This window comes from Coturnix japonica, chromosome 1, assembly GCF_054131305.1.
Source record: "Coturnix japonica strain WE chromosome 1, WE-NBRP24, whole genome shotgun sequence".
NCBI lineage: Eukaryota > Metazoa > Chordata > Aves > Galliformes > Phasianidae > Coturnix > Coturnix japonica.
The window spans coordinates 154193865-154220504 of NC_140663.1; the positions used below are offsets into that span (position 1 = coordinate 154193865).

At 41.8% G+C, this 26640-nt stretch overlaps 2 protein-coding genes across 3 annotated transcripts in view; one reads left to right on the top strand and one right to left on the bottom strand.

The window, feature by feature from the left end:
* Nucleotides 1–703: 703 nt before the first annotated feature.
* Nucleotides 704–2055, top strand: ARL11 (ARF like GTPase 11). The gene is made up of 2 exons (XM_015851846.3): nucleotides 704–1042; nucleotides 1122–2055. The coding sequence occupies exon 2, from the start codon at nucleotides 1144–1146 to the stop codon at nucleotides 1711–1713; it is 570 nt and encodes a 189-aa protein (XP_015707332.1). The 5' UTR covers nucleotides 704–1042; nucleotides 1122–1143; the 3' UTR covers nucleotides 1714–2055.
* Nucleotides 2056–4173: 2118 nt separating this feature from the next.
* Nucleotides 4174–26640, bottom strand: part of KPNA3 (karyopherin subunit alpha 3) — a 42876-nt gene continuing 20409 nt past the window's right edge. For both annotated transcript variants that reach the window (XM_015851831.2, XM_085536209.1), the window contains exons 3-17: nucleotides 23418–23507; nucleotides 22604–22633; nucleotides 22463–22515; nucleotides 22270–22365; nucleotides 20775–20860; nucleotides 18161–18247; nucleotides 17599–17768; nucleotides 16858–16902; nucleotides 13739–13870; nucleotides 12775–12903; nucleotides 10963–11067; nucleotides 10756–10827; nucleotides 10488–10650; nucleotides 8499–8593; nucleotides 4174–6947 (exon numbers count right to left, since the gene is read on the bottom strand). In XM_015851831.2, the coding sequence (XP_015707317.1) occupies nucleotides 6849–6947; nucleotides 8499–8593; nucleotides 10488–10650; nucleotides 10756–10827; nucleotides 10963–11067; nucleotides 12775–12903; nucleotides 13739–13870; nucleotides 16858–16902; nucleotides 17599–17768; nucleotides 18161–18247; nucleotides 20775–20860; nucleotides 22270–22365; nucleotides 22463–22515; nucleotides 22604–22633; nucleotides 23418–23507 (1452 nt within the window). In that variant the 3' untranslated portion in view covers nucleotides 4174–6848. The remainder of the gene's footprint in view (nucleotides 6948–8498; nucleotides 8594–10487; nucleotides 10651–10755; nucleotides 10828–10962; nucleotides 11068–12774; nucleotides 12904–13738; nucleotides 13871–16857; nucleotides 16903–17598; nucleotides 17769–18160; nucleotides 18248–20774; nucleotides 20861–22269; nucleotides 22366–22462; nucleotides 22516–22603; nucleotides 22634–23417; nucleotides 23508–26640) is intronic.

Consider the following 26640-nt stretch of genomic DNA (forward strand, 5'->3'; position numbering starts at 1 on the left):
TTCTGTACATAACACAGCAGCAGTTCTCAGGCATATCTGTCACTTATACATCACTATCTATATTTAATGCCCACATTTCAAAGAAAGGAGAAGGAATGTGAGACATCCTGACCTAGTACCAGACCTGGAGGTTGGTGGCCCTGCCTGTGCCAAAGGAAGCCCTTCCCTCACCAACACAAGGAGCTCCATCCAGCTCCAGTTTAGTGCCTCTGGAGGCGGCCTCTCCGCTGAGAAAAGTGTGGCAACACTGACACTCCGTGGTGAGCACGAGAAAATGCAGCTAAAATCAAATTTCACCGTTTTTTTTTTGCTTTCATCCGTCGTATCAGACAGAAACAGATCATCCTTACCACTCGTAAGGTACCACTCTCAGCTCCAGAGAAGGAGAGCAGCAGCAAAGGCAGAAAAACACGACAGATTCGAGGGGCGTTTCACGGCACACATTGGCACATCACAAAATACCCCCTGTGCTGATCACTGCACTCCTTATCATAGTTCTCTTTTTCTACTTCTATATTCTGGGGGGCCCAGCGCCACCCAGCCCCAGCTGTATGGGACGTGCTTCAGCCTTTTCTCATCAGTGCCACGCAGCAGGCCATGGAAACCAATGCTGAACTGAGATCTGTGTTGCGCGGTCATAAGACTGCAAACTGTGGGTTGTCTCGTGGCTCATGTTGAAATCCACACCCCTGAGCTGTGATTCAGCACATTCCCAGAGCAGCCCGGTTTCCTCCTGTCCGGTTGGGGGTGGATTTCCCCTGGAGAAGCCAATGAACAAAAGCTGGTGTATTCCTGTCCCTGTTGGGAGGAAGCGCGTTGTGCCGCCGGCCCGGCTCTTCCTGCGGGATGCTGGCGGAGCTCATGGAGAGCTGCGGGCGGGATGGAGGCAGGAGGCAGCAGGGCAGGAATGCAGACGCCGTAGTTCTGGGCTGTGCTCCTTGGCTCTGCTCCATGCCTCTGAAATAACAGCTCTGCCTTGGTCTAGCTGCACACAGAAGCCAAGGCCGGCTGCCTGTTTCCTCCTTCAGCAAATCTAAGGGAGGTAGGACAGAGTGCTCTGCTGTTAACTGATATTATCCAAGAAATACGTTTTGTTTTAGCTATATATATCTATATTTTAGCACTGGCTGCAGCGGTGTCTCAATGGGGAAGCTGTTCTCCAAAGGCTGGCGCAAAAGAGACGCGCGTGTGGTCATGCTGGGCCTCGACCTCGCTGGGAAATCCACCATCCTGTACCAGCTGAAGGGCGGCCATGCTATGGAGACGTGCCCAACCGTGGGCTTCAACGTGGAGGCCATGCGGACGCCCTGCGGTGTGTCCTTCAACCTCTGGGATGTTGGGGGACAGCCCAACCTCCGGGAGAGCTGGCACCACTACCTGGAGGACACCAACATCCTGGTCTTTGTGCTGGACAGCGCAGACACGGCTCGGCTGCCCGAAGCATTGGCGGTGCTGGAGGAGACCCTGAGCCACCCTGGTCTGGCTGAGGTCCCCGTCCTCCTCCTGGCCAACAAGCAGGAGCTGCCAGGGGCCATGGCGCCCGCCGAGCTGGGGCAACAACTGTGCAAGGGACGGCTGGCAGGGCACCCGTGGATGCTGCGGGGCTGCAGCGCCCACACTGGGCAGGGCTTGCAGGATATCCTGGGGGTGCTCGGGGAGTTGCTCCGGGGTGTGAGGAAGGGATCCCTGCCCCCAGAGCAGCCCCTCAGCTGAACTACAGGATTCTGCTTTGCTTATGAGGGATGGATGGGTTTCATTTTCCTCCCAGCTCCACACTACTATCCTGGTGGAGCAGGACTTGCAGCAGCTGTAAGATGTCACCTACGCGTATGATCTTCAGGCCATGGAAATCAATCAGGATTAGTGCTGATGGACAATGTGTGTGTATTAATTCCTTGTTCCCTGAGGGTTGGAACCAGATGATTTTAAGGACCTTTCCAACCAAAGACATTCTGCAATTCTTTCTTAGTTCATTCTTTTCTTTCCTTCCATTATTTCTAGTGAATGCTGTTTTCCCCTTGGATTACATTTAAATATAAGGAAATTAAATTTGGACTTCTGAGTGTTTGGAAATGGCTGCATGGCAAGACGTGAGTAGCCTCAGGGTGGTCAAGGTGAAGCCCAATCTCTGGGATATTAAAATCAAGTGAAACCATCGTGTGGGCAGACTGAGAGCCAAAGGGCACCACTATACAAAAAGAACATAAAACCATTAGAAAGTATCTGAAGGAGGGATACAGAGATGGTAGGAGTGGGGCTGCTGGGGGTTGGGGACAGGGTCTGCACCAGAGGGTGGTGGGCATGGAACAGCCTGCCCAGGGCAGTGGGCACGGCTGGGTCCTGGTGTGTAGATGTAGATACTGCCAGAGTGATGCTGGCTCACAACATCTGAAACAACAACACAGGGTTCTCTTCTTCGTTCATTCCTCCTGTGCTGCAGAGCACGTTAGGACAGGTATATCTATCCTAATAAAATCCTTGCACAACAGCATTTAAATACTACATGTCAGAACTCCCTGGTGCAATGAGCAGCATGGAGGGTTGGAGGAGCCCATCAGGGCTGTCGCTTTTTGTTGTGGAGATTCCCAACAGCTTTCCTGGATGCTGACTTCCTACAGCTGCCCCCCCAGCAGCTCTATCATCTGTTTCCCTGGCCTTATCGTCAATGTTCAGCTGGTAACACAGTCTGCTTTCCTTTGACTTGAATCTGAGGGCCAAGGGTAGAAGCGGCCAGGTCTAAATAATATCACCTATAAAGCTTCACTGCATGCAGCCCACAGAAATAGAGCTAAACTTCTTGTTCCACCACTGCTCCAAGCACCACTGCTATGTGGTATTAAACACCAGCCATGCAATTAAGGTCACATTACTATTAAATACACCTTGGCATTTACAAGGGTTAATTAATTGGCTTTCTTCACCTTTCTGATACTCGATTGTGGCATTTAAATCACAATCAACTTCATGTCTGCAAAGCGTTACAAGAAATGATTTCCCTGAGGTTCAGAGTTGATAAATTATTCTTAAATTCACTTTTTGTAACAAAGCCATCATTGTGATGGGGTCACAAAGCCAGTGATTTCTCCAATAGGACAAACCCATACAGTCCCCAGGCCAGACTTAGCAACAGAAGAAGCATCTTTGGAAGGGCTGAGCCACAAGATCCCATTCAGCAAACAGAACAGCCAGCTCACCTTCCAAACCTGCTTCCCTGGGTCACAGGGACAGCAGGATGCGTGGTGGCCATGGTGACAAAGCACTGCCTCTTGCAGCCCACAGCTCTCCACTGCTTTTTTTTTCCCCCTTCCCTTCTTGAGAGGTGCTTTCTAATGGCTTGCCATAATTTGTTGTCCTACATCTGCTTGAATAGAAGCGTGATTTTGCCACAAAAGGGGCCAATTTTTAACCCAGCAAAGCAGAAAGAACACAAGGCAACCAGGTTGCTTTGGTAGAAAAGGCCCATTTGAAACACACTCAAAACCCAAATGGCATTATGGGTCAGATCAGAAGAACAAAATAGGCCACACTTAGAGATTTTAAGTTTCTTTCTCTTTTTAAATACACCTGCAGTGTATCTTCATGCTCATTTCTCTGCTGGGCAGACCAAGCAAACAAAATGGAAGCGCTCGTGTTTGAAAAAGGATGAGGAGGATCAACGTATCTTCTACTTTTTGTTCCTTCTAAGATGTTTCCTACAGTAACATGTTCAATTCTCTAACGCAGTGTCTCACAAGTCAGCCAGGTAGGGCACACTGGAAGCTAAAATAGATGGCCACAACACCACAGGACGATGCGAAGCCCATAATCTCCGATCCACCTGGGAACCCCAAGAGGGGAACTCCTACCTTGAGGTGAGGGCTGCTGCCACCCAGCTCAGCCACAGATCCCTGCCCAGGGCTTCCCAAGGCTCAATGCAGGAGCGGCGCCTGCCATACTGCGGCAAATCACTACAGAATAACAGATCCCAAATGGCACTGGGAACCTGGAAAACAAGTCTGGTGTTGGAGCAGGATGGTGCGCTCCTCTATGCTACAGAACACCACGCCGTCAGCAGAAATCACTGCCTCCCAGTTACGCAGATCAACCGCAGCCCACTCAGCATCGCCTCCTGTACACGTTTATGGACAAACCTTACAGGAAAGTATAAAACTCCGTACCAGAACAGTACCCAAGTTCCAGAGACCACTGCGTTAGCTTACTTTATTCGTTCTTGTAACATACGTCAGACGCTGAGGTGGAGTTCTGCTAACTAAAACCTAGTCAAAGACAAAAACCCCTACAGGTTGATCTGCAAAGACTAAGCGGTTCCATCACTTTCAAAATAACTTCTTGAATTATTATTATTTTTTTTAATAGTATTTGATAGCAGCTTTTTATTGGTTACAAAACCTAAGCCCATATACAAAATTAGGAACACATTTAGATGCCTCTTTGAAAGAACGTTTTAGTCTATTTTAACTGATAGTTTAAAAAAATAATAAAAACAATGCCATTTTAAACACTGTTCTGAAAACGTAAAAGTGCAGCAATATACTTTGTTTCCTTTATTAACTATGCGATGGTGCAATATCCCAATCAAAAGCTGATAAGGTCACAACAGACAGAACTGAGCACGTGCCTCGTCTTGCCTGAACCCAGTTGGCCGATGTTCGCTTTTAACGTAATGCACTGGGTGCAAGAAAAAGATCAGATCTTCACAGTCTTGGAAAACCGTTGTTTTAATATCAATTTGTAGGTGACGGGTAGGATAACAGTGAGCACAGGCTGAGCAGGGTCACCGTCAGTCTATATGGCAGAGGAGGAAACCAAATGGAGTTAGAAGGGGAAATATTTGTTCACAATAACACCTGCCGGAACTCCCAATTCCACAAAACCTTTTGTGACCTTACCTAACTTTGACTTTTTATTGTTTAGTTTCTTAGCGAACACCACACATGTTCAAGATTTTAGACTATAGTGTGTGAATAGGGTGCAGTTACCATATGAAGCTTCAACTCAACTTCTGGGAAAAGAAAAAAGGCACAATGAACTTCAACTCAATTTTATGTGCACGAGAGTTGAAAAATCTGAGCCACCTTAAAGAGAAATTGATTCTAAAATTTATAAAACCTATAAATAATCAGAGGCCAAACCACTATATTAAAACAGATTATCTAGCAAGTAAAAATCTTGCAGTTTAAACATACGCTTGTATCCAGCCGGGATACAAGACAACTCGCTCTTTAAAGTGGCTCCACCTTGGCAGATATATATTTAATGAATGCACACCTGCTATGCGTTGTTCATCAGTGGAAAAACAGCTGATCCACAAAGCTCTGATGGCATCTGTCCTTATCTTCATCACAGTAAATACAACCCACATCCAATAACTAAATTAGTTTAGATTTTTCTATCCCTTCACATCAATGCAGTGGGAAATTACACCCAGTAAACAACAGCAACAAAACCAGTTTGTGTGATAGCTTACAGAATTACCCATCTTCACCCCAGCGATACTAAGATCCCTTTGAAAAGGGCTGGGGCGGGCCATTTTCCTAAAGCAGTGACCTCACATACCTTACATAGAGTTATTTAATGTGCGCTGCACATCAGGTTGTTGCTGAATGGCGGCAGCTTCCATACAGCCTCACACGCCAACCAGTTTGCATCTTGTTTCATCACGCGACTAAGATTTGAGACTGGTTTCTGAGTAACACTTCCAATACTCCAAGAATGAAGCTTTTATGACGCTTCTAAGTAGTTGCTGGTTTGTTGCCAACCACATCATCAAAAGCACTGGTTACTAAGTAAAAAATAGATTAAGACTAAATTACAGTAAACATGAAAGCTCCACAGTTTAAACCCAATATGAATCAACCATATCCAATTATCAATTTAAAACAAAATATATTGACTGCTGAAAGTTGAAAGCAAGATTCTTTTTAACTGATACATTTGTTTTTTTGGACAGAATTTTTCCCTCCCCCCCCCCTACAGTCTGGGATTCTTGCTTTCAGCTTAACCAGAAGTTCAAGTCCGTAGCAGGTTGTAGCTCAGGTAAAATACCATGCACAGCATTTGATTACTTCAAAACAGCAGGAACACACAGGCTGAAGTGAGTGGTCAAATAGGGCTCGCTGTTCTCAAAAATTAGGTATAATGGCAAAAGCTTTACCAGTCCAAATCTACAGTTCATTCTCCAACCCTGGTTTCTGAGGCAGTTAATGAACACACATCAATTACTGACAGATGAAGTAGTTTTTTTTTTTCGTCTGCTTTAAACTTAAGTGTTTAATCAATTGCCAAGTGTTGTGTTGTTGTTTGTTTAAGTTACTTTTATTTCAGTTTCACCAATAAAATCATTTGGCTTGCGGTTTTTGTTTTAAATCTATTCTTCCACATAAAGTATATGAAAATACGTTTGTGGAGGACGATGATGGAGGCTCAGAGCAGACTGGGCCCCTGTAGTCTTCCAAAATGTACGCATCATACCAAAGTGTCTTGATCCACTGCGCACCATTTTCCAAAGAAGCTACTTTTCCGTGGAAAGCCAATGTGCCACCACTATGGAATTTTCTTAACAGAACTGCAGATTGCGGTTGTCAGCATGTGGCACCAGGAAAAAGGCAAAAAAAGGTAGTTGGGACCGTTAAAAAGAATTCTGAAACAGTTTAAGAGATCATGCATATGCATTTACAGTCCATGTGATAGTGACGTTTGGCAACTGCAAAGTGACCGATACATGGCTTGCTTTAGAAGCATCAAAATGAAGAGGCATTTGTGTCTTGGAGCCTTTTGTTTCTTCACTTGGTAGCCATCTGGTGGTGCTTCAAACTGGTGTGGGACAGAGAAGCTGCACTTTTTTGAACTTAAAAATTAAATTCTTTTGTTTGAAGGTTGGCTGTCGGGTCAAAATTGTAAGTACCTCCTTGAGTGGCTTCAGGAATGAGACTGGGATCCTCATCGATCTATCAAAAAAAACAACAAGAATCTGCTAAACGTCCATTCCCAGCACAATTTGGTACTCATAAAAGAGATTCACAAATGTCCATCTATTTATCTATTTTAAGTATTATTGTGATGACATTAATTTGGTTGTAGCAACCAGGTGCCTTGTTTCACACTGTGTGTCATCCACAAGCACGTAAGAGCCCTTCTGGGGATGGGGTCTGAACAGGTTTTGGAAATCTGGCATTGGAGTAGAGCAGAACTGACTCACCTGAAGACATTTCTCTTCACTTTGGGTGACTTAAAACCTAGACTGGAAAGAGGGACTCAGGCATTTGGGTATGTCAGCAATTCCCAGGAGGATGACTAGGGCACACCACTATGAAGACTGAATCTGGTCTCAGAATTGCTTGCAGATGTTTGGGAGTTGACAAATTAACACTTTTGCCATCTGAAAGCAATGCTGCCTAAGTTCACACACCTTTAACGCAATAGGAAGCTATCAGCACTGATTCTAAAGTATATGCCAACTGCCTGTGTTCTATACAGAACTCACCAAAGGAGCAGATGTGATTAACAATAAAGGGATGAGCATCTAGTGACCAGCAACATCTTATGAGAAAACAGAGCTCCCAAAGCAGCAGGATTTGCATTGGTTTGCAATGGTACTAAAATGACAAGGGACTCATTTTGCTTCTTACAGTTACTGCCTGAAGAATTATGTCATTATGACTTTTAATTCCTATCTTCCAATTATAGAATTCTTACAATTCCTAAGAAGTTTCAGAAACTCCAGAAAACTTGCTACCAGTATAAGCAATAATCTGAAGTACAGTCTTGACCCCCAAAAAAGGGCAGTAAATTCAGCTAATTATGAACATACTTAAATTACATTAGTTTATACAAGAAGTAAATGCACAAAAAGGAGCACTAGCCTCAGCAGGGTTATTTTTCCACCTATACCAACTAAGATCATGCTCTTCAGTTAACTACAGATGTCTCAGAACCATTATGGAGGTTATTAGACACTGACCACAGAATCATTACAAGCATAGGGAACCGGGTCAAAAGATCTCGTTGGGATACAAGAAAATATCAGGTGGTCTACATCAATCAACTGCAGAAAGTTGTCTGGGTTTAATCGTTCTCTTCAATGCAAATTCCACACTGAGTAATTACAGAGCTGAAATACAACAGTCTATCTGAAATAAGGATCCACTCCCCAACTCCTAAGGCTGACGTATGAGAATGTACAAAAATGGAGAGCCAGAGAACTGTTCAGATTCTGATCACAAGTAATGACACGTCCATGTACACGTCAGTGCAACAAACATTGGGCCCGTGTCAATGTATTTACGCAAAATGAGGTCAGTCATCTTAATACTGCTGAAGAAAATTCCAGGAATTGAGAAATTCTTCAAAGACTTTCAATTCGGGGAAGTAGCACTGAAAAGGGAGCTCCCAGACAGCCTATGTTCACAACAACTGGAACTGATCAACAAGGACAATGTGCCTACTAACGTAACACTAACAGCACAGCGCATACACTTTCCCATCTTTAGCATACTTACATCATCACCAGAGAAATACTGATCTATGATTTCAAACGCTAGTTTATAGATGTCTTCATTCTCGTGTTGTTGCAAGGCTTCGATTTTCTCTAACCCTGGATAAAAGAGAATTGAGAAGAATTTGAAGTTTACATTGGAGTGAATTACTGACTACTTTGGGAAAAAAAAAAAAACCCCTAACGAAGGAAAATCATGAAACACTACTAAAGAAACATACTAGAACATAGGATAAGGGAATCTTCTCTCTTTTTAGATAAAGAAGGTCACCATTGTGGCATTTCTCTGGACACACTCCAACATCTTTCTTGTGCTGAGAGCCCCAGAACAGGATGCAATACACCAGATGGTGCCTCACGAGGGCAGAGCAGAGGGGGACAATGACCTCCTACTCCCTGTTGTTGATGCATCCCAAGATATTGCTCAGATTCCATTCTGTGAGCACATATCATTGGCTCATGTCCAGATGGGCAGTGCTCATTGAGTTCTCCCAGTCTGTAAACACATTTGGGATTTCCCTGACCAAAGTGCAGCACATTACACTTGGTCCTGTTGAACCTCAATAGGTTCACACTGGCCCACTTTTCAAGCCTGTCCAGGCTCCTTTGGATTGCATGCCTCCTTTGTATTTTGTCAACTGCACCACTCAGCGAAGTGTCTTCATCAAACCTGCTGAGGGACACACTTAATTTCACTGTCTATATCACTGATAAAAATGCTGAAAAACTCCAGTCCTAAGACTGACCCGTTGTCTACGCTTGTACATACAGCCACTGACCACAACTCTCTGCAGCCATTCAACCAATTCCTTATCCATCAAATAATCCACTCAAATCCACCTCTCTCCAACTTAGAGACGAGGATGTAGCGTGAGACCACATCAAAGTCCAAGTAGACAACAGCAGCTGTGTTTCCTTTGTCCAATGATGCCACCACTTCACCATAGAAGGCCACCAGATTGACAAAGCACCATCTGCCCTTGGTGCAGTAGCTGTGCTGGCCATCTCAAGTCACCTCCACATCTCACACATGCCTTAATATAGGTTCCAGGAGGACTTGTTCTATGATCTTCCCAGGCTCAGACGTGAGGTTCATCAACCCGGAGTTTCCTGGATATTCTTTTCCACCTTTCTTAAAAATAGAAGGTACATTTTCCCTCTTTCCAATCACTGGGGACCTCCCCTGACAGTCTCGTATTTTCAGATATGATGGAGAACCATTTGGCAACTATAGCCAGTTCCTTCAGGACAACAGGATGCACGTCAACCCTACAGACTTGTACACACTCAGCCTTATAAGGTGGTCTTTGATTTGCTCTGTTCTTACACTGGGAAGTATTTTGCTCTCCTAACACCTGCCTAGAGGTTCAAGGGCACAAGGGACATAGGAAGTCTGACTGAGAGTGAAGACTCACTGAGTACTTCAGCAGCTTTGTCTGTTGTTGCCAGCTCTCCTTTCTCATTATCAGAGGGGCTACCTTGTTCTTTCTCTTTTGACCAACGTAAATGTAGACCCTTTTGTTGCTTTTCACATTCCTTGCTAGTATCAGTTCTGCGTGTGCCTTGGCTTTCTTGATCCCATCTCTACACATCCCTGTGTTCTTCCCAGGCCACACATCCCTACTTACACTGCCTGTACATATTTTTTATCTCTCACTTCAACCAGCAGGTCCTTACTCAGCCATCTGCAACCAAGACAACAAACTAAAGCAAGAATTGTGTTTAACTGTACAACCAAGTATATTCAATAACCAAATGAAACAAAATATAATTCTCATATAAGTCTAGGAACACCTAGCTACAGAAAGCTCCTCCACCAACTGTTTCCAACATGACTGTCCCTACCACAAGCTAAAGAGGATAGAGTGTCATTTGCTTATTCAGATGGCTCACGGTCCCAAAAATTCTGTACTAAACATCCAACAACAGCAAAGAGAAGACAGAACAGAATTCAGTATATATCTTTCTTTTTTGAAGAAAGATAAGCACATACCTCCACACTCTTCTATAATTTCAGCTATTGTGCTAGCCTCATCACCAGCCATTATCAGGATGTTTTTCAGACCATCCAGCACCACCTGTACCACTTGAGAATCCTTTACTGAGAGTAGATTGCAGAACGGTGGAATTACATTTTGCTGTACAAGGTATTCAACCTAAATAATGGAAAGGAAAAAAAAAAGTACTTTGAACATTTTGCTTCTTACAAATGGCTGCAAGTGCCATGTTTAAGTGACAACCTGAAATCCTACTATACATACCTGATCTTTTCTCCCACTTATTGTCAAATTGCTAATTGCCCACGCAGCTTCCTTCTGTGTTCCAAAGTCACCCTGAAGAGTAAAATTAATGGCTCATTAAAATCCACATGGAAACATCTGTCAAGCTTATTATTAAAAATCACACACTCCTCGTGTCAGGTTTATAAAAAGAGGATGACAACTCGCATAGCTGACAGTTTGACTGACCTTAGCCAGCTGGTGTATGATCATAGGGATTAGTCCAGCATCTATTACAGCCTGAACTTGTTGCTGGTTTCCTGCTGTAATATTGGAAAGGAACCAAACTGCTTCCTAAAATTGAACAAGATAAAAAAGCAAAACGCATTTTTGAAAACAGTCAACAGATGAAAAAAAAATATTGATCTGAAAAAAAGCCTCAAAACCTCAACTCATAACACAACCATCTCTAAATAGAACCTCCAGGTTTCCTCCACAGTAGCACTTCCAACACACAGGCTTTTATTGCTCTGTAAAAGCCAAACATGCAGGAGATTCCTACAAAATTAATATGATTAATTCACTGGGTCATAGTATTACTTACTCCACACACTGGCAGCAATACTGACTTAAACCTTATATCCACTTTGCACTGCTACAGCCATGGTCATGTTTTAAACTCTACATAAGTTTTGGAAAGCACCCCCAAGCAAACAAGCAAAAAACTTCTCCTGTAATTTTGAACCTGACAGCTCAGTAGTAGCTTTCTGTGCTTCCATCTCCTGCCTTAAATATGAAGTAGAGCTTACAAAGCTCATCTGATTTTTCCTATTAATAATCAGACAAGACTCTCAGCCCTGAGACCTTACTCAACAATTACCTCATTCAGGTGGTTTATTAGCATAGCTAACATCTAATGTCAATAAAAGATGCCCGGTTACAACAGGTTATCTTGCCAAGCCAATCAAGAATACCTGAAAAAAGCTCTCAGTCTGAACTAAAACCAACCTGATTTTAATAAGCCATCAAAGAGCCAATCATAAAATACTAGAGAAAACATAACGGGTTCCATTTTTTAGGGAGGTACATTTGACTTTTATTTGTATTTGCTCCTCACATTATTAAAACAAAAAACTAAAAGGTGTTCATAGACTTGTCTTAAAACAAAACAACTCCTTCTTGGTTTTCAGAAAGAGCTCTTTCTCATTCCTTCCTGAGTGCTTGAAGTGCAGACAGAAAAAGATCACAGCAGTCTGAACTGCAGAAGATTAACTTCTTCAGCGCTACTGGCGTTTTCCAAGGCCTGAAGAAACAGAATCCCCCTCTGTGATTCACTGCAATGGGGAAATCATGTAAGCTAAACAAAGAGGCAGAGAAAAGAGAAAGAGCCTCCTTCCCAGCCAGCCTCATCTCTGCAGGGGAAGATGGCACATTGATGATTGCCAAAAATAAAGCAAACACCATCAAATGCAGCTCTGGAATGGAGGGCACTTATAACTTCCTTTCATCTAATTCTCCCTATTATTATTCTCTAAAGTTCCTTCTGCCAAAAGGAAGGGGAGGAGATGCAATGATAACTTTCAAAAAAGGATGGTGGTATTCTGTACTCTCTTGAAAATAAAGATGGACAACAGAAGAGAAAATATTCCACTATGAAAAAAGGGTTTTGTTACATCCCTTTAATTCTGGGGAGGATAAACCAGGTTATCCATAACCAGTGTCACTGAACTCAACTAAAAGTAACGATCCTTAGATACAAAAAGCCACGGTATAAATTCACCACTTACTCACTTTCCAAACAACAAAAAAAATCATACTTCAAAGCAAAAAATCAGTCCGCCCAAAAATCAGCACTGATGCATCAACACTAACGAACGGACCCTCAATATGGCTGTCTGACTTCTGCCCTAATTAAGCCCCAGACTGAAAGGCGGTGTCTTCATACAGAACTGCTGACATCCCAGAGATAACAGCTCTGAGAAGTTCTTCTGTACCATGCAACAGATCACTGTTCTATTTTTTAAACAAGATTAAGCAAGGAAGAAGCAGATTATAACATACCTTGTTTATCTTCTCTTTTGGATGTGTCAGGAGGTTTGGGAAGTAAGACAAAACATCACAGTTGAGAACAACTTGTGTCTGTTCATCGGTACCAGTTACTATGTTGCCTACTGCTCTCAGCGCTGCTGTCTGAACATGCGAAGTGGGAAGAGAAAAAAAACTGTGCGTTAAAAACGTTGCTGTTACTTATGTTAAAATAAAGATAATTTAAAGCTTCTCTACAAAAACACTGCAGAAGAGTGTTTAGCACTACAGCTTCTGAGCTACACTCTAAAGCAGGCACTGTTTCATCCAAACAGAAACACAGAGTCCAGTATTTTACTATAAAGCACGCTGCAGATCAAATCCTGAAGTTTAAAGATTAGAAACTAAAAAGAGATTAGGATAACAAAAGAAATAACTCATCATGTATCTGATCTGAATTACAACCAACATATCTAGGCCTTGACTATGGCTGTTGTGTGCCTTTTAATTCAGGTCTCTATTGCAGAATAAAGAAAAAAAGACTACTTATATTCTTATTTACTCTCAGTTGACTTTCAAACATGTGCATTATACCCTTAGGAATTAATAAACGTTTTGTGGGTGATTGAAAACTGGAGAGACTCCTTTCCATCAACTGAACTGGTCTGACAAAATTTGAGCCAGGCAACCCTCATCCAAAGTCCAAACTAAACAAATATGGCAAACGCACAGATACACGCAGAAGCTTCCACAGTCCAACGGTTCATTTATAAAAACCAAGCACTCATTAACTAACTTAAAGCTTCCCTTTGTGTTAAAAATCAATGAACCTGCCTTATGTGGAAAACTGGGAATTCACTAAAAATACTCAAAGATATTAACATTCTAAAAGGCTGTAGTACAATGGTCATTTCAGAACCCCAGTAGTAAATACTCCAAGGTGTAATTTATAAGCAAACAGGTTACAAAGGACTATGCAAGGAAACTGAGGCAGACTTACTTGAACTTTGACCTCCTGATGACTCAGAAGGGGAACTAGAAAAGGTACAACTCCTGAATCAATCACCATCTGTATCTGCTCGTTGCCACCGTCTGTTAAGTAGGACAAAGCCCAAACGGTGTCCACAAGTATCTGAAAGTTGGAAAGAACGTAACATCATTTAAACACTAAATAGCAAAATTCATAACACTGAATCTTAATTTAGCAATAATTTTCCACATGTCTGGGTAAAAAAAAAAAAACCTTACAATTTAGTTACAGGAAAAACTCAAATATTTCAATGCAACCTTATGCATTAAATGTTGGATTATTACATACAACTATGAAAATTGGGGCCATTTGTTCAGTGATAATAAGTTCTACATCCTCTTCCTTTTAATTGACGCATTTTGGTGCACAGTTACAGCACACATCACCTGACAAAGGTAAATTGTTGGCTTTGATTTGCACTTTGGAGGCAGATGAGTGGCTCAGTGAAGTAACTGAGCTAGTAACTTTCTGAAGACAACAGTGACTCAACTTCTTGGCCCTGCCCTCATCTGTTAGATGTACTATCTTCTGAATACATAAGTTAAATGTCCTTAGACTTTAAAGTCATCTAGCTACACTTTAGTGCCTTTGATCCACTGTGCAGTATGGAGTTAAACTACAAACTATCCTTCATATTGAGATTTAAATCTACAGCAAAGGAAAGAACTTTCTTATACCAGCTAAATGACTAACACTTATTTTAAGGTGGCAACTGTTCAAGAGAAGGGAATAAACACAAGGAAATGACTATCACACAGGACACACTTAAAGAAAATAACAGTGAAGTCACTGGTGATTTGGTATGGATGATTTGAGAGCCCTCCGAAAGAAAAAAAAAGGAAAGGTACAAAAGTTAGTTATTTTAAAGGTAGGGTTTGAAGCAGAACCAAAACTAGCAGAAAAAGAGGTAATGTCCTGTCACTTGGAGATGATGTTAAGAACTGCAGGAAGAGAAGCCTGGATGCTCCTGAGGGCATTTCTAAGTCAATTTCTCATGCTAACTAAAGCAAAGCAATTACTCTCCGGAATTTTAAGACTAAAGCCTGAACTCATTGCACCTAAGTGAAGTGTCTAAATTAAGAGCACAGTAAGCCTACTCTGCCAGTTAATATTCTGTGTGCTAAGACATCTGTTCTATTCTGTGAACCGAACGACCTTTTGGATAGGGCTCTCATCTGATTCACTAGAAAGAGGTTAGAGCAATAGGCTCTAAATCCAAGCATCTTACTTATGTTCTCAGGTTAGATGGTCTGAAGCAGTGTTTGAAGGCTTCGTAGGCAGAGTTTGTGCCCAGAGTGTCTCATGGTGAGCAAAAAAGTGGCCCAGCTCACTGAGATTTAAGGAAGCATCAGATGAGAATGGCTCAATGTGGCATACCCAGAGATCTGTGAGCCAGCTTCATCTCTCTGACAGCTTAACTGAAAGAAACCTCACCTGCTATTTAGGTAAAGGCATCTGCACTCTACTTTTCAAACAGAGCCATTCAAAATTTCCAGCTATTAAGACAGCTAATTAGTACTAAAGGTGTGAGAAGGGCCTGCCCCATAAGCCTATGGTGGGTGGCTTCCACCCACCTCCAGAGAGCAGACTGCATGTACTTACTGCTCTCCTGATGCAGCCTGCTGCTGCTCACACCTGCTGATGCCACAGGGACAGCAGAACGTGCTGCAGTGGAGGCAGCATCACAGCAGAAGCAGTGAGAGATGGTGCCTCACCAGTTTCCTGCCCCACAGCCCTGGTGATGATGAGAGCAGCAGCTTACAGGACTGCCTGCTGACCCACCTGCATCACTAACTCATCACCAAAGAGAGGTTTGCTGCTCCAGTACTGAGAGGCTGGGACCATACTGGTATTTCCAGCCAGCACCTGACTCTCAGGACTCATTGAGACCAGTCAAAACCTGGCACCACGTAATTCCACATATCATTTAAGAAACCCTCACAAAATCATTTCTTGCAAAAAGCTTTCAAATTTGCCAGGAAAAAAAAAACAACAAACCCAAACCAAAACAACAGCAACAAAAAACAACCGAAGCCTGTAGGCTAGAAGTATTTTTGGTTTGTCCAAATTATGGACTGTAAAGTCATCATGTGCTGTCTCCCACTCACATTACACTGGGATAACCCTGGCAAAATCCCAAATTAAACTGCAAATATTTGTGGAATGACTACACCAGTAAAAGAGCAGCAGAAACACCACTACTTTATCAAAGAAATAACCTAAGGCATTTCCACCAATCTCATGCCCTGTCCACAGACCTACCAAGGTGTTCAATTTCTGCTTCCTTAAATTGTGGTGCTGCTACAGGGAGCAACAATTCAAGACATTACAAAGTGCTGATAGGAAGCAGAGCAGAAAAGCATCTCAGTTATCCCTCAGGTGTACAGATCTTGTTTCCCAAAGTTACAATATAAGACCTCAGGAGGTCAGACCACTCTCTAGGACTTTGAAACTGTATGCAAAAACCATGGCGCAGGAGCATGGATATTTAAATACTTTTAATAGTTAAATATTAATATATGTAAATACATTTTCCTATGTGATTTTCTCAGTCAAACAGCTTGCAAATTCAGGCATCCAACAGGTTACAGAAGTTAGATTTATCCGTAAGATCACAGTATTTGACTGGACTGATACACAGAATTATACATTACATATCAGAGTGAATAGCCTGAGTTGGAAGAGACCCACAAAGGATCATAGAGACCAGATCCTGGCCAAAAAAAGGACTAAGCAAAATTTAAGCCTTATTATCTACACAAAATAACAAATTGGGGCAAAATTAAATTAAGGCCAACAGTAAATCTCAAAATCCCAAACTTCCAGGGCACAACTCTGTAAAACAGGATTTTTGAAAAGTGCAGTTTCTAGTGTAAAGACTTTTAGAAAATATATGTCAGAAATGGTAATTCCTTTCTCCTGCTCTGAATGACCACGATTACATTAGTTTTAGTACTTAATTGTACACTTGCTGCTTAATTATATGTGAGTTAACAAACAAAACCAAGTTTGCCACAAACACAAACTCAAAGCATTCTCTTTAAACAACACAAAAAAGCAAAACACCTAAAACTTCAGAAATTACTTACGTTTATATCTGTATGGTAAATGAGAACACACAATGCTGGCAAAATCTGAAAAGAAGGTCATCGGTCATTACAATAGAATAAAATTTGCTGTGCAAACATCAATCCAAAAAGCATCAACATAAAGCTTAGCTTGAGATTGAGTTAGTATATCACACTCATGTACTTCCCAGTAACTACTCGTTCTCCTGAAGCATGTATAGAAATATGTACTTTATTTAACATTTAAAATACAAGACAGTAATATATTTCAAAGACACAAGGAGTAGGCTGTATTTTGGAGGAAACCAAGCAAACATCACAGACATCTCCCTGATCATCAGTGTAAAAGGATTTTCAGTTGCTTCTCAACTGGGGACTTGACAACAACTCTATGTTCACAGCTAGCCAAAGCACAAACTAAGCTATATTCACTAGTCTATATACATTCCCTCTTACTGAAAATAATTGTGTCTCAATGATTCTGTTTATAGAATATATACAGAATCATGTTTTTAGTCTTTTTAGACAAAAAGTATGATCACACCATTTTTCTTGTGTCCATTTTAATATATGAGTAATCAGTGTTATTTGCCAGATTCAGATGTTATAAGTAGCTTTGCTGCTATCTCAGTCAAATAGCAACTAGTAAGTGGCAGAAGATAGTGGCAAAAGACATGCATAAATTCACAGTATGACAATGTGAAATATCTGGCCTCTAGTGCAGAGTATAAAGAAGTATCTGTCTCATAATTCTGTATTTACCTCCTGAACTGTCTCCATAGGCGGTGGGGGGTCCTTATTCCTGCAGAGATTTACAATGACCCATGTGACGTTCCGAAGGAAGGTGATGGGAATGGAGGGATTGATGAAGGACAGAAGAGGTTTGACAACTCCCAGTGATATGACATAATCTCTACACTGAGGACCATCACCTACAGAAATGAAAATTGTTGTAAAAGAAATTACATTAAAAATGGAAAATCTTGAAATGTATGCAATGGCATGTTGGGATTCTGAAATTCTATGTTTCCTCACCAATAGCTTACTACTAAAAGTTCGTGTTCAATTAAATATACATACATATGGACATGTATGTATATTTTAAGAGACACAAAATTTATCCTGTTAACATTTTGTGCAGCAAGTGACACTATTCTTTAGAAAAAAATAGTATGAGCGTACGTAATTCTGGCCACATGAAAAGATATATTAAGCCACAGAGCTTAGAGGAAACATAGTCTCATATGATAATGTCCATGTTCAAAAGTCAAATTCTAAAGTGAAACACCCCCTGAATGCAAATCATTGTAAGAACGACAGTTACCGATAATATTTCCGAGAGCCCAGACAGCCTGCTCACAAACGTTCTGGTGCGGAGAATGGAGTAGCCTCAAAAAGAGGGGTACTGCATCTATGGAATGAAAAGATTGGATTTATTTTCAGTGGAACAGGTATATGCAAAATACTTCGATTGATTCGTATTAAACACCTTCTCTATCACGCCTTACACTAGCATACATGCTTCTGTTATGAAAAGCAAACAGAATCTGTTAAACATTTCTATAAAAATCTATAGAGGGAGAAAAAAAACAGGCTTAAGAACAAGAAACTATTAAACAACAATGCTGTTCACATTTCAACATTTCCCCATATTTCTCCAAGCGCTACCTAAGAGCCATAAGTATGTAGGCGCTAGGTTTAATTTCCTGGTAATTCAGACGTTAGAGTTCTCCAAGATAGCAATACATACCTAGCAGAATGACATGCCTACTCATGCAAACATGTTTCAAATCTCGATTTTAAGAAAACAGCCTCCTCCCAAGAAGCGGCTATAGTTAGCTTCCACGTGTACTGAAGATTTACATCCATCTGCCATACAGTCCTAAGACAAGTTTTTATTTGTTCTTATATAACAGAAGCAACATAGCAGATTAAGGAAGCGGTACTGATTTTAGCTTTCAATCTCTGCTGCATTAAATACACTCAGCAGCTAAGAAACCGTCCCTCTGCTGTTCCTGTGAGCCATCTTCCCTCACACAACTCACATTCTTTGGCACATGGGAATTCTTATAGCAGCTTTTAAACTCTACATATTATCATACCCAGCCTATAGTCTTTCTTGGTGAAGTAAAAGAGATCAATTTATATACTGCAGAAGGAAAAAATATTTTTCTTGTAGAGATTGTAAGCACCAAAATAGCTTCAGAATTTTAAGAAACTACAACACAGTTTGTGAGCAACTGTGAATCGATATCCTGGTGATAATTTAACAAGTGATAACAAGCCAAAAAAAAATCCCTGATATATTTTCCATGAAAAAATGCAGAGGGATGAAGAATGAAGAGAACCTAGAATTCTTTCCCTGCCACGGATGAGTAATGGAGCGATTTTCTACAACAAGTTGGGAGGGACAGCAACACAACACTGTTTCGAACACTCTTTTTGCTTGTCACAACCATCCCACTTCCATTAGCTCAAGGGGAATATTCGAGCTTCCTTTTCTCTCTGACTACTGAAATTACACTGCAGCCATACACGTACTCAACATATTTCAGAGAGGAGGGTCAGGTATGTAGTTTACTCTTGACTGCAATCCTGATTTTAAAGCAGAAACGAAAATATTTCATATCAGTACTCCAGCAGGAGGAAGGCGGGAGCTGCAGGTTATCTGATCCACTGCTCTCGAAAAAATTAATTACTTCTGCTTCAAATCGGTTCCTGCCAAGATCTATTCTGTGTGTACAGTACCTTCCCTCTCTTGCTAGGCCTCCAACTGCCATCTGTCCCTGACTGCTGAGGCCTTCTTTTGTGTTTAGGCTGCAGCAGCTTCCTCTGTAGCTGCAAGGGTCTATCACTTCATTCCTGCAAACCGGCCTTTATCTAAATAGAGTTCAGAGTCCCTTGGTCACCTGCCAGAAAGAAGCAGCTATACTTTCAGACTAAGCTTCCACATACTCTTCAGAAGCAAAACTAAGGAAGAATTTTGGCTTCTCTACGGTCACTTAATCACTCTTGTTTTCATTCCAAGTGTTACCTAAACAGATTTTGGGAGGGACATCTCCATCTTGAACTCCTTGCATTTGTGCACCCAACAGCAATGCCTTCAACTCCACTGTGCTGCACATATACACTTTTTGATTTTAATTTTCACTTTACCAAAAAGAAAATCAAATAACTAAGTCATCATTTTCCCATATAAAAGCACTGAATATCAATATGTCTAGACAATTTACTCTATAACTGCTCAGCCATAGCCTCTCATTTAATAACAAAACATTGCATTTAGCATAGAAGTGATTGCTTGAAGATAAGCGTGTCGATACACAAAAGCTACATATATAAGCCAGAAAATAAGAACAGTTTGATTCAACCCAGCAAACATAATTTATCTTCAACTAACTTTAATTTCCTGTCTCTTGGTAATGGAAGTCCCGCTGGCTGGTTAGGAGCCAAAGCCAGCACAACAAACAGTGCGTACAGGAGAGACAAATCACACAGTCAAGGAAAATAAGGTAATTTTAGCTCTATTTAGATGGGCAATTTTATGTAACTGTGTATTTAACAACTTTAGGAAGATTCATGAACATGGCGTTGAAGTAGAAAGACTTGCTTTCTAATGTAAGTTTTAGTTATAGGGGAATTAACAGTACATGAATTCAAAAATCAGCACTAGAAAGGACTGGCATTTTTGTCATACTCATATCATCTGTCATTCTCTATCTTCTTTAAGGGAAATTCAGGTCTGGGATCCTTAATATAAATCAGTACTGAGAAACAGTAAAAACCTTTAGGAGCAAAAGCAGAAACTTCTGAGAAAGAGAACAGGCATATATTTTTATTGTTTTAATAGTTTTGATAGCAAATGGTACTTGTTATCCAAAAATCCCTCTTCCCTTTAACCCCAAACATCTCCCCAGTAAACATATTGTAATACTTACTAGACTGTACAACAGCTTGAGTTTGTGCAGACGTGCCTGATGCTATGTTAGTCAATGCCCATGCAGCTTCAAATTGTAATGAAGGACTGTAATGAAATAATTTTACAGGAATGACTTGAAATGATCTTCAGATTACTTTATGCTCCACTTCAACATTATTCATTGTATTGCACTCTATGATGCTACATTTAAGCAGTGCTGCCTGGCCACAAGATCTTTTTAGACAAACTCTAAGCTTGGACATTTCAGAAGGACAGAGAGGAAAGAAAAATAGACATTCTTCCATCTGCTCCATCACAGACAGGGTACAGGTGCACCATCAGTACCAAAGGACCGCATCAAAACTGTACTGATCCTAACTTACTAAATGCCAATAAGAGCTACAACCACCATAAAAGCTATGCCCAAACTAAGGTTTTATCCGTCAATTGTTGTCTGTGCCATCAGCAATTTAATAAAACAAAACATGAAAACTTGTTCACACAAATTGTTGAGGTTAAGAGTTGTAAAAGCTATAAAAGAGTTTAAGGCTTACAGTGGTTGCAAGGTGTCCAGGACCCAGGAGTAGCACAGAATATTTACTATTAGGTGGCTACTTCACATTTTTGACATCTTACTCAATATTTTACATCTAGCCATATCACCTGCTTCCCTGAAGCTTCTCTCATTCATTAGTTTCCAAAGTACTTTAAGGAGTCATTGGGGATAGGGTTGCAAAAGAAGTAGAGATTCCATCCAAAATGTCAGTCTACACTTTCTGAAGCTCCTAGCCCGTGTGGCTGCAGAAATGACTTTGAAAATGGAAATCCCGTAAATACATTTGTGGCTCACTGAGAGCAAAGACAGTCTAAAACATTTACCTCAAACATGTTAATCCCCATCTGCCTCAATCACGGGCTCACAGATTGTGGAATACAGCACTTTTCCTTACATGACATGAAAGTTGTGCAACAACACGCTCAACATTCTCTATCTCCTCTACTTGAAGCTCCTGTTTTCCATCAGAGTCAGAACACAAAGCATGCTTACTGTGGTGTTCTATCACACAAAGGAGCAGCACAACGTCAGAAAGCCCACCTAGCAGAGGAATGAAAGGATCCACAAACTTAAGCTAACAACCTTAGTGAAACAGAGGACAACTGTATGCTCACATTGAGAACAGTCTTGCTTACAACCACGCATACAGTCTGCCTTCTCAAATGCCCACACCAAATCTGAGGCAGGTTTCTTAACAGGAAAGTCTGAAATATTCAGAACTAATGAGAAATGTAGTAAGGTACACTCCATTAACTAGATATAAGAAAGAAAGCACTAAAAAAGAAAATGACATTTCAGCAGAAGAATAAATAATACTCCCAGAGAGTTTATATTCTGCTGTCATGGAATCTGATCCATTGTGTTAGATTGTAACACGCTATGGATCCTCAGTCCCATTTGAACAGTCATCTGGATAGAGTTTTTCAGTGAAATGGAACATGTGTAACGGTATACTTACTTATCATCCCTTTCTAGGCATTTTACCAGAATTGGCAAAATTCCAGATTTTATTAAGTCATCAATAGGTGGATTTCTGTCACTGGATAGGAGTTTTCTGTAAAATTAAATGCAGAAGTAAAATAAGTAACTTTCATCATGAAAAATGCATAGAGAGTTCATTCCTGTGCTTCTGTTCATTCAATTTTTTTTACCTTGCAGCTTGAACAGCGCTCAGCTGGATCACTGGGTTGTCACTTGTGGCGTTCTGAAATAACAACAATAAAAACTAAAAAATGCACAGAACAAGCACTACTGATCATAAATAAATAAGCGAAGAAATGAATGGAACGTACCTGCAGTATAGCTTCTAGTGTTACGTTTTGCTTGAAAAGAAAAAAACAGCAGGTTTTAGTCATTTTGTTGCTTTTAGAATCATAGAATTACCCAGGTTGGAAAAGACCTTGAAGATCATCAAGTCCAACCGCAGCCGAACCATAGTACCCTAACTCTAACAACCCTCTGCTAAATCATATCCCTGAGCACAACATCCAAATGGCTCTTAAACACATCCAGGGATGGCGATTCAACCACCTCCCTGGGGAGCCTATTCCAGTACCTAACTACCCTTTCTGTAAAGAAGTGCTTCCTAATATCCAACCTAAACTTGCCCTGGCACAACTTGAAGCAATTTCCCCTCGTCCTGTCACTTGTCACTAGTGAGAAAAGACCTGCCCCACTCTCACTGTAAGCACCTTTCAGATACTGGAAGAAGGCAATAAGGTCTCCCCTCAGCCTCCTTTTCCCCAGACTAAACAGCCCCAGCTTCCTTAGCCTCTTCTTGTAGGGTTGATTTTCCAAGCCCTTCACAAGCCTCATTGCCCTTCTCTGGACCTGCTCCAGTACCTCCATGTCTTTCCTGTGCTGAGATGCCCAAAACTGAACACAGTACTTGAGGTGAGGCCTCACCAATGCTGAGTACAGGGGCAGGATGACTTTTGTTTTCTTCTTTTTTGACATGTTATGCAATCAAACTAATTTAAACAGCGCATCAGCTCATGATTTTGCTTTCAAATAACTATAAGGCTTCCACTGGTAAAGTAAAAACAGAATACTTTGTTTTGAGATATAAAAGCTATAAGAAGTAATTTCCAGATTCAAGGAACTTACTGCTTTGAAGTCAGCATCAACATCAGAATCTTCTAAACTTTCTTCTTGGGGAACGTTTCGTTTTTTCAAAAGATGTTCATCTCTTTTGTTCTGGAAAGGAATAGCAAATATACATACATTTAATGCTAATTACTACAGGGCGATGATATAATCACACAGAATCACAGAATGACCCAGGTTGGAAGGAACCTCAAGGATCATGTAGTTCCAACCCCCCTGGTTGGAACACCTCCAAGGACAGGGCATCCACAACCTCCCTGGGCAGCCTGTTCCAGGGCCTAACCGCTCTCCTAGTGAAGAACTTCCCCCTAACATCCAACCTAAATCTTCCCTCTTTCAACTTGGTTCCATTTCCCCATGTCCTGCTATTGTGAGCCCTTTTGAAGAGTTTACTCCCCTCCTGGGTGTAAGTTCCCTTCAGGTATTGAAAGGCTGCAATGAGGTCACCCCGCAACCTTCTCTTCTCCAGGCTGAACAAACCCAACTCCCTCAGCCTGTCCTCATAGGGGAGGTGCTCCAGCCCCCTGATCATCTTCGTGGCCCTCCTCTGGACCCGTTCCAAAATCTCCATGTCTTTTTTGTACTGAGGGCTCCACACCTGGACACAGTACTCCAGATGGGGCCTCACAAGAGCCGAGTAGAGAGGGACAATCACCTCTGTGTTCCTGCTGGCCACCCCTCTCCTGATGGAGCCCAGGATCCCATTTGCTTTCCGGGCTGCCAGAGCGCACTGCTGGCTCATGTTGAGTCTCTCGTCCCTCAGGACCCCCAGGTCCTTCTCAGCCGAGCATCTCTCAAGGACAACTCCTCCCAGCCTGTACAGGTGCCTGGGGTTCTTCTGGCCCAAGTGCAAAACCTTGCACTTTGCCGTGTTGAACCTCATTAGGTTCACCCGAGCCCAGCTTTCCAGCCTGTCGAGGTCCCTATGAATGGCATCCATTCCCTCCACCATATCAACTGCACCACTCAGCTTGGTGTCGTCAGCAAACTTGCTGAGGGTGCACTCAATTCCCTCATCGATGTCATTAATAAAGATGTTAAAGAGCACCGGTCCCAAGACAGACCCTTGAGGGACGCCGCTCGTTACCGGCCTCCACCTGGACATAGAGCCATTGACCACCACCCTCTGTCTGCGGCCTTTCAACCAATTGCTTATCCATCTAGTTGTCCACCCATCAAATCCACTTCCCCCCAATTTGGAGATGAGGATGTGGTGGGGGACCATGTCAAAGGCCTTGCTCAGGTCCAGGTAAGTGACATCGGTCGCATTCCCTTCGTCCACCAACGCCGTCACTCCATCATAGGCGGCCACAAGGTTAGTTAAGCATGACCTTCCCCTGGTGAAGCCGTGCTGGCTGTCTCGGATCACGTGCTCATTCTTTATGTGATCGAGCATGTTGTCCAGGAGGATCTGTTCCATGATCTTCCCAGGCACAGAGGTGAGACTCACCGGCCTGCACTTCCCCAGGTAACCCCTTCCAAAATAAGACTGCAAATAGGATTGCTTTTATAAAACCATTTGTAACCGCAAACAGAATTCACAGTATTTCAGACAGAACTATAGTAGTCCATGACATCTGAATGAAAGTAATAATATAAATAAAGTGAATAAAGTGACATTTTCCAAATGTTAAGACTATATTTTTTGCTTGGTATGTCTAGAGATATGAATACAGATAGAAAAGGCAGCGGAAGATGATGATGCAGCATATATATCTGAATACTTTTTAATAACCTTTTAATAAGCATATTAAGATTTCAATCTCCAATGAAGCAAAACACCGGAAAAGTGTATTAAACAGCTCTAACACCTAAACCAAATGTATTATCCCAGCACTGAACAGCAGACTTCGTGGTTTCCAAACAATCATCTGCTGCACAAACAGTAGTGACTATGGAGATCATATCATACTATGCCTTGCTTCTAATGTACTCAAAACCCTTTAAACTGAATTATGTTCAATCAAGTGCCCCCCACAATGTTTCTTTTGGAGTGAAGGGAGACAAAAATGAGCAGGCAGCTCAGTGCTGAGAAGACACCACCACACAGACAAGCTGTACTGGGTGGCAACAGATGGATTCGACATGAAGACCTGTGTCGTATTCCTGTTATTCTCCCACACCAAGTACTTGGAGCTGCCATTTTAAGCAAAGAGCAAACACTGTTCCACCTGAGTCAATCCGGCCTTGCTCAAGCACATTTTGCCACTGTTCACCCAACTCACAGCCAATGCTTTGGCAACTGAAGGGAAGAGATCTGATTTCCAGAGGCCCCCTCCACATGCAGGTCAGCATTATTCCCCAGTGAGGAAGCAGATCCTTCCTGCCTCAAGACAGATGGTTCTTACATGAGCACTTGTGCTGTGACTGTAAAACACACCAAAACTGGGAGATGGGAGGGAGGGAAGTCCTGATGCCTCCAGTACTACTGTCCTTCTTCCACTCAGAGATACCACTTCAGTTCACACTGGCCAGAGTCCACACATGCATGAATGTACATGGAGAAAAACAGTTATTAGGGTGCATACACTGACTCAGCATTCATTTCCTGTCTACAGAAAAGGTACAGGCTGAATTAACTGGGATCTTAGTGAAGAAGTGCCACTAACTGCCTGTTGGAGCAAGTTAAACAATTCACTACATCATCAACTGGGAAGGACTGAGTTTCTTTGTCACTAGCAGAAAACTACAGTGGTAAAAGGTAGTTTTCAGACTGAGTTCCCCTTAAAGCATCTGCCTGGATCATAAAATTCAGGGAGAGCCTTAAAGGGTTTTTGTAAGGTATGTTTGTTTTAAGAATTGCTCTCCATTGCCATTCAGACCTAATATTTACTTGTTTTCAAGCAGTGATTTGTTATCAGTGGTGCTCAGCTATGTGTTGCAACATCCTACAATAAAGACAGGTGATCTTTACTCTTACATTTTTCAGAAATCCTTTTAGATGTATGACTCTTGTAAATCTCTTGACTGCAATGATGGAATAACTACAATAGTCAAGAATTACAGCAAATGCGAACTATCTTTTTATGGAAATTAAAAAAAAAAAAAATCCAGCTAGGAAATATCACATAATGCCTGGGTTGAAAAGGACTGCAATGATCATGTAGTTTCAACCCCCCTACTATATGCAGGTCGCCAACCACCAGCCCAGGCTGCCCAGAGCCACATCAAGCCTGGCTTTGAATGCCTCCAGGGATGGGGCATCCACAGCCTCCTTGGGCAG

What these genes read in the sequence shown, in the direction of transcription:
- ARL11 (XM_015851846.3), top strand. Translation starts at nt 1,144, where the DNA reads ATGGGGAAGCTGTTCTCCAAAGGCTGGCGCAAAAGAGACGCGCGTGTG.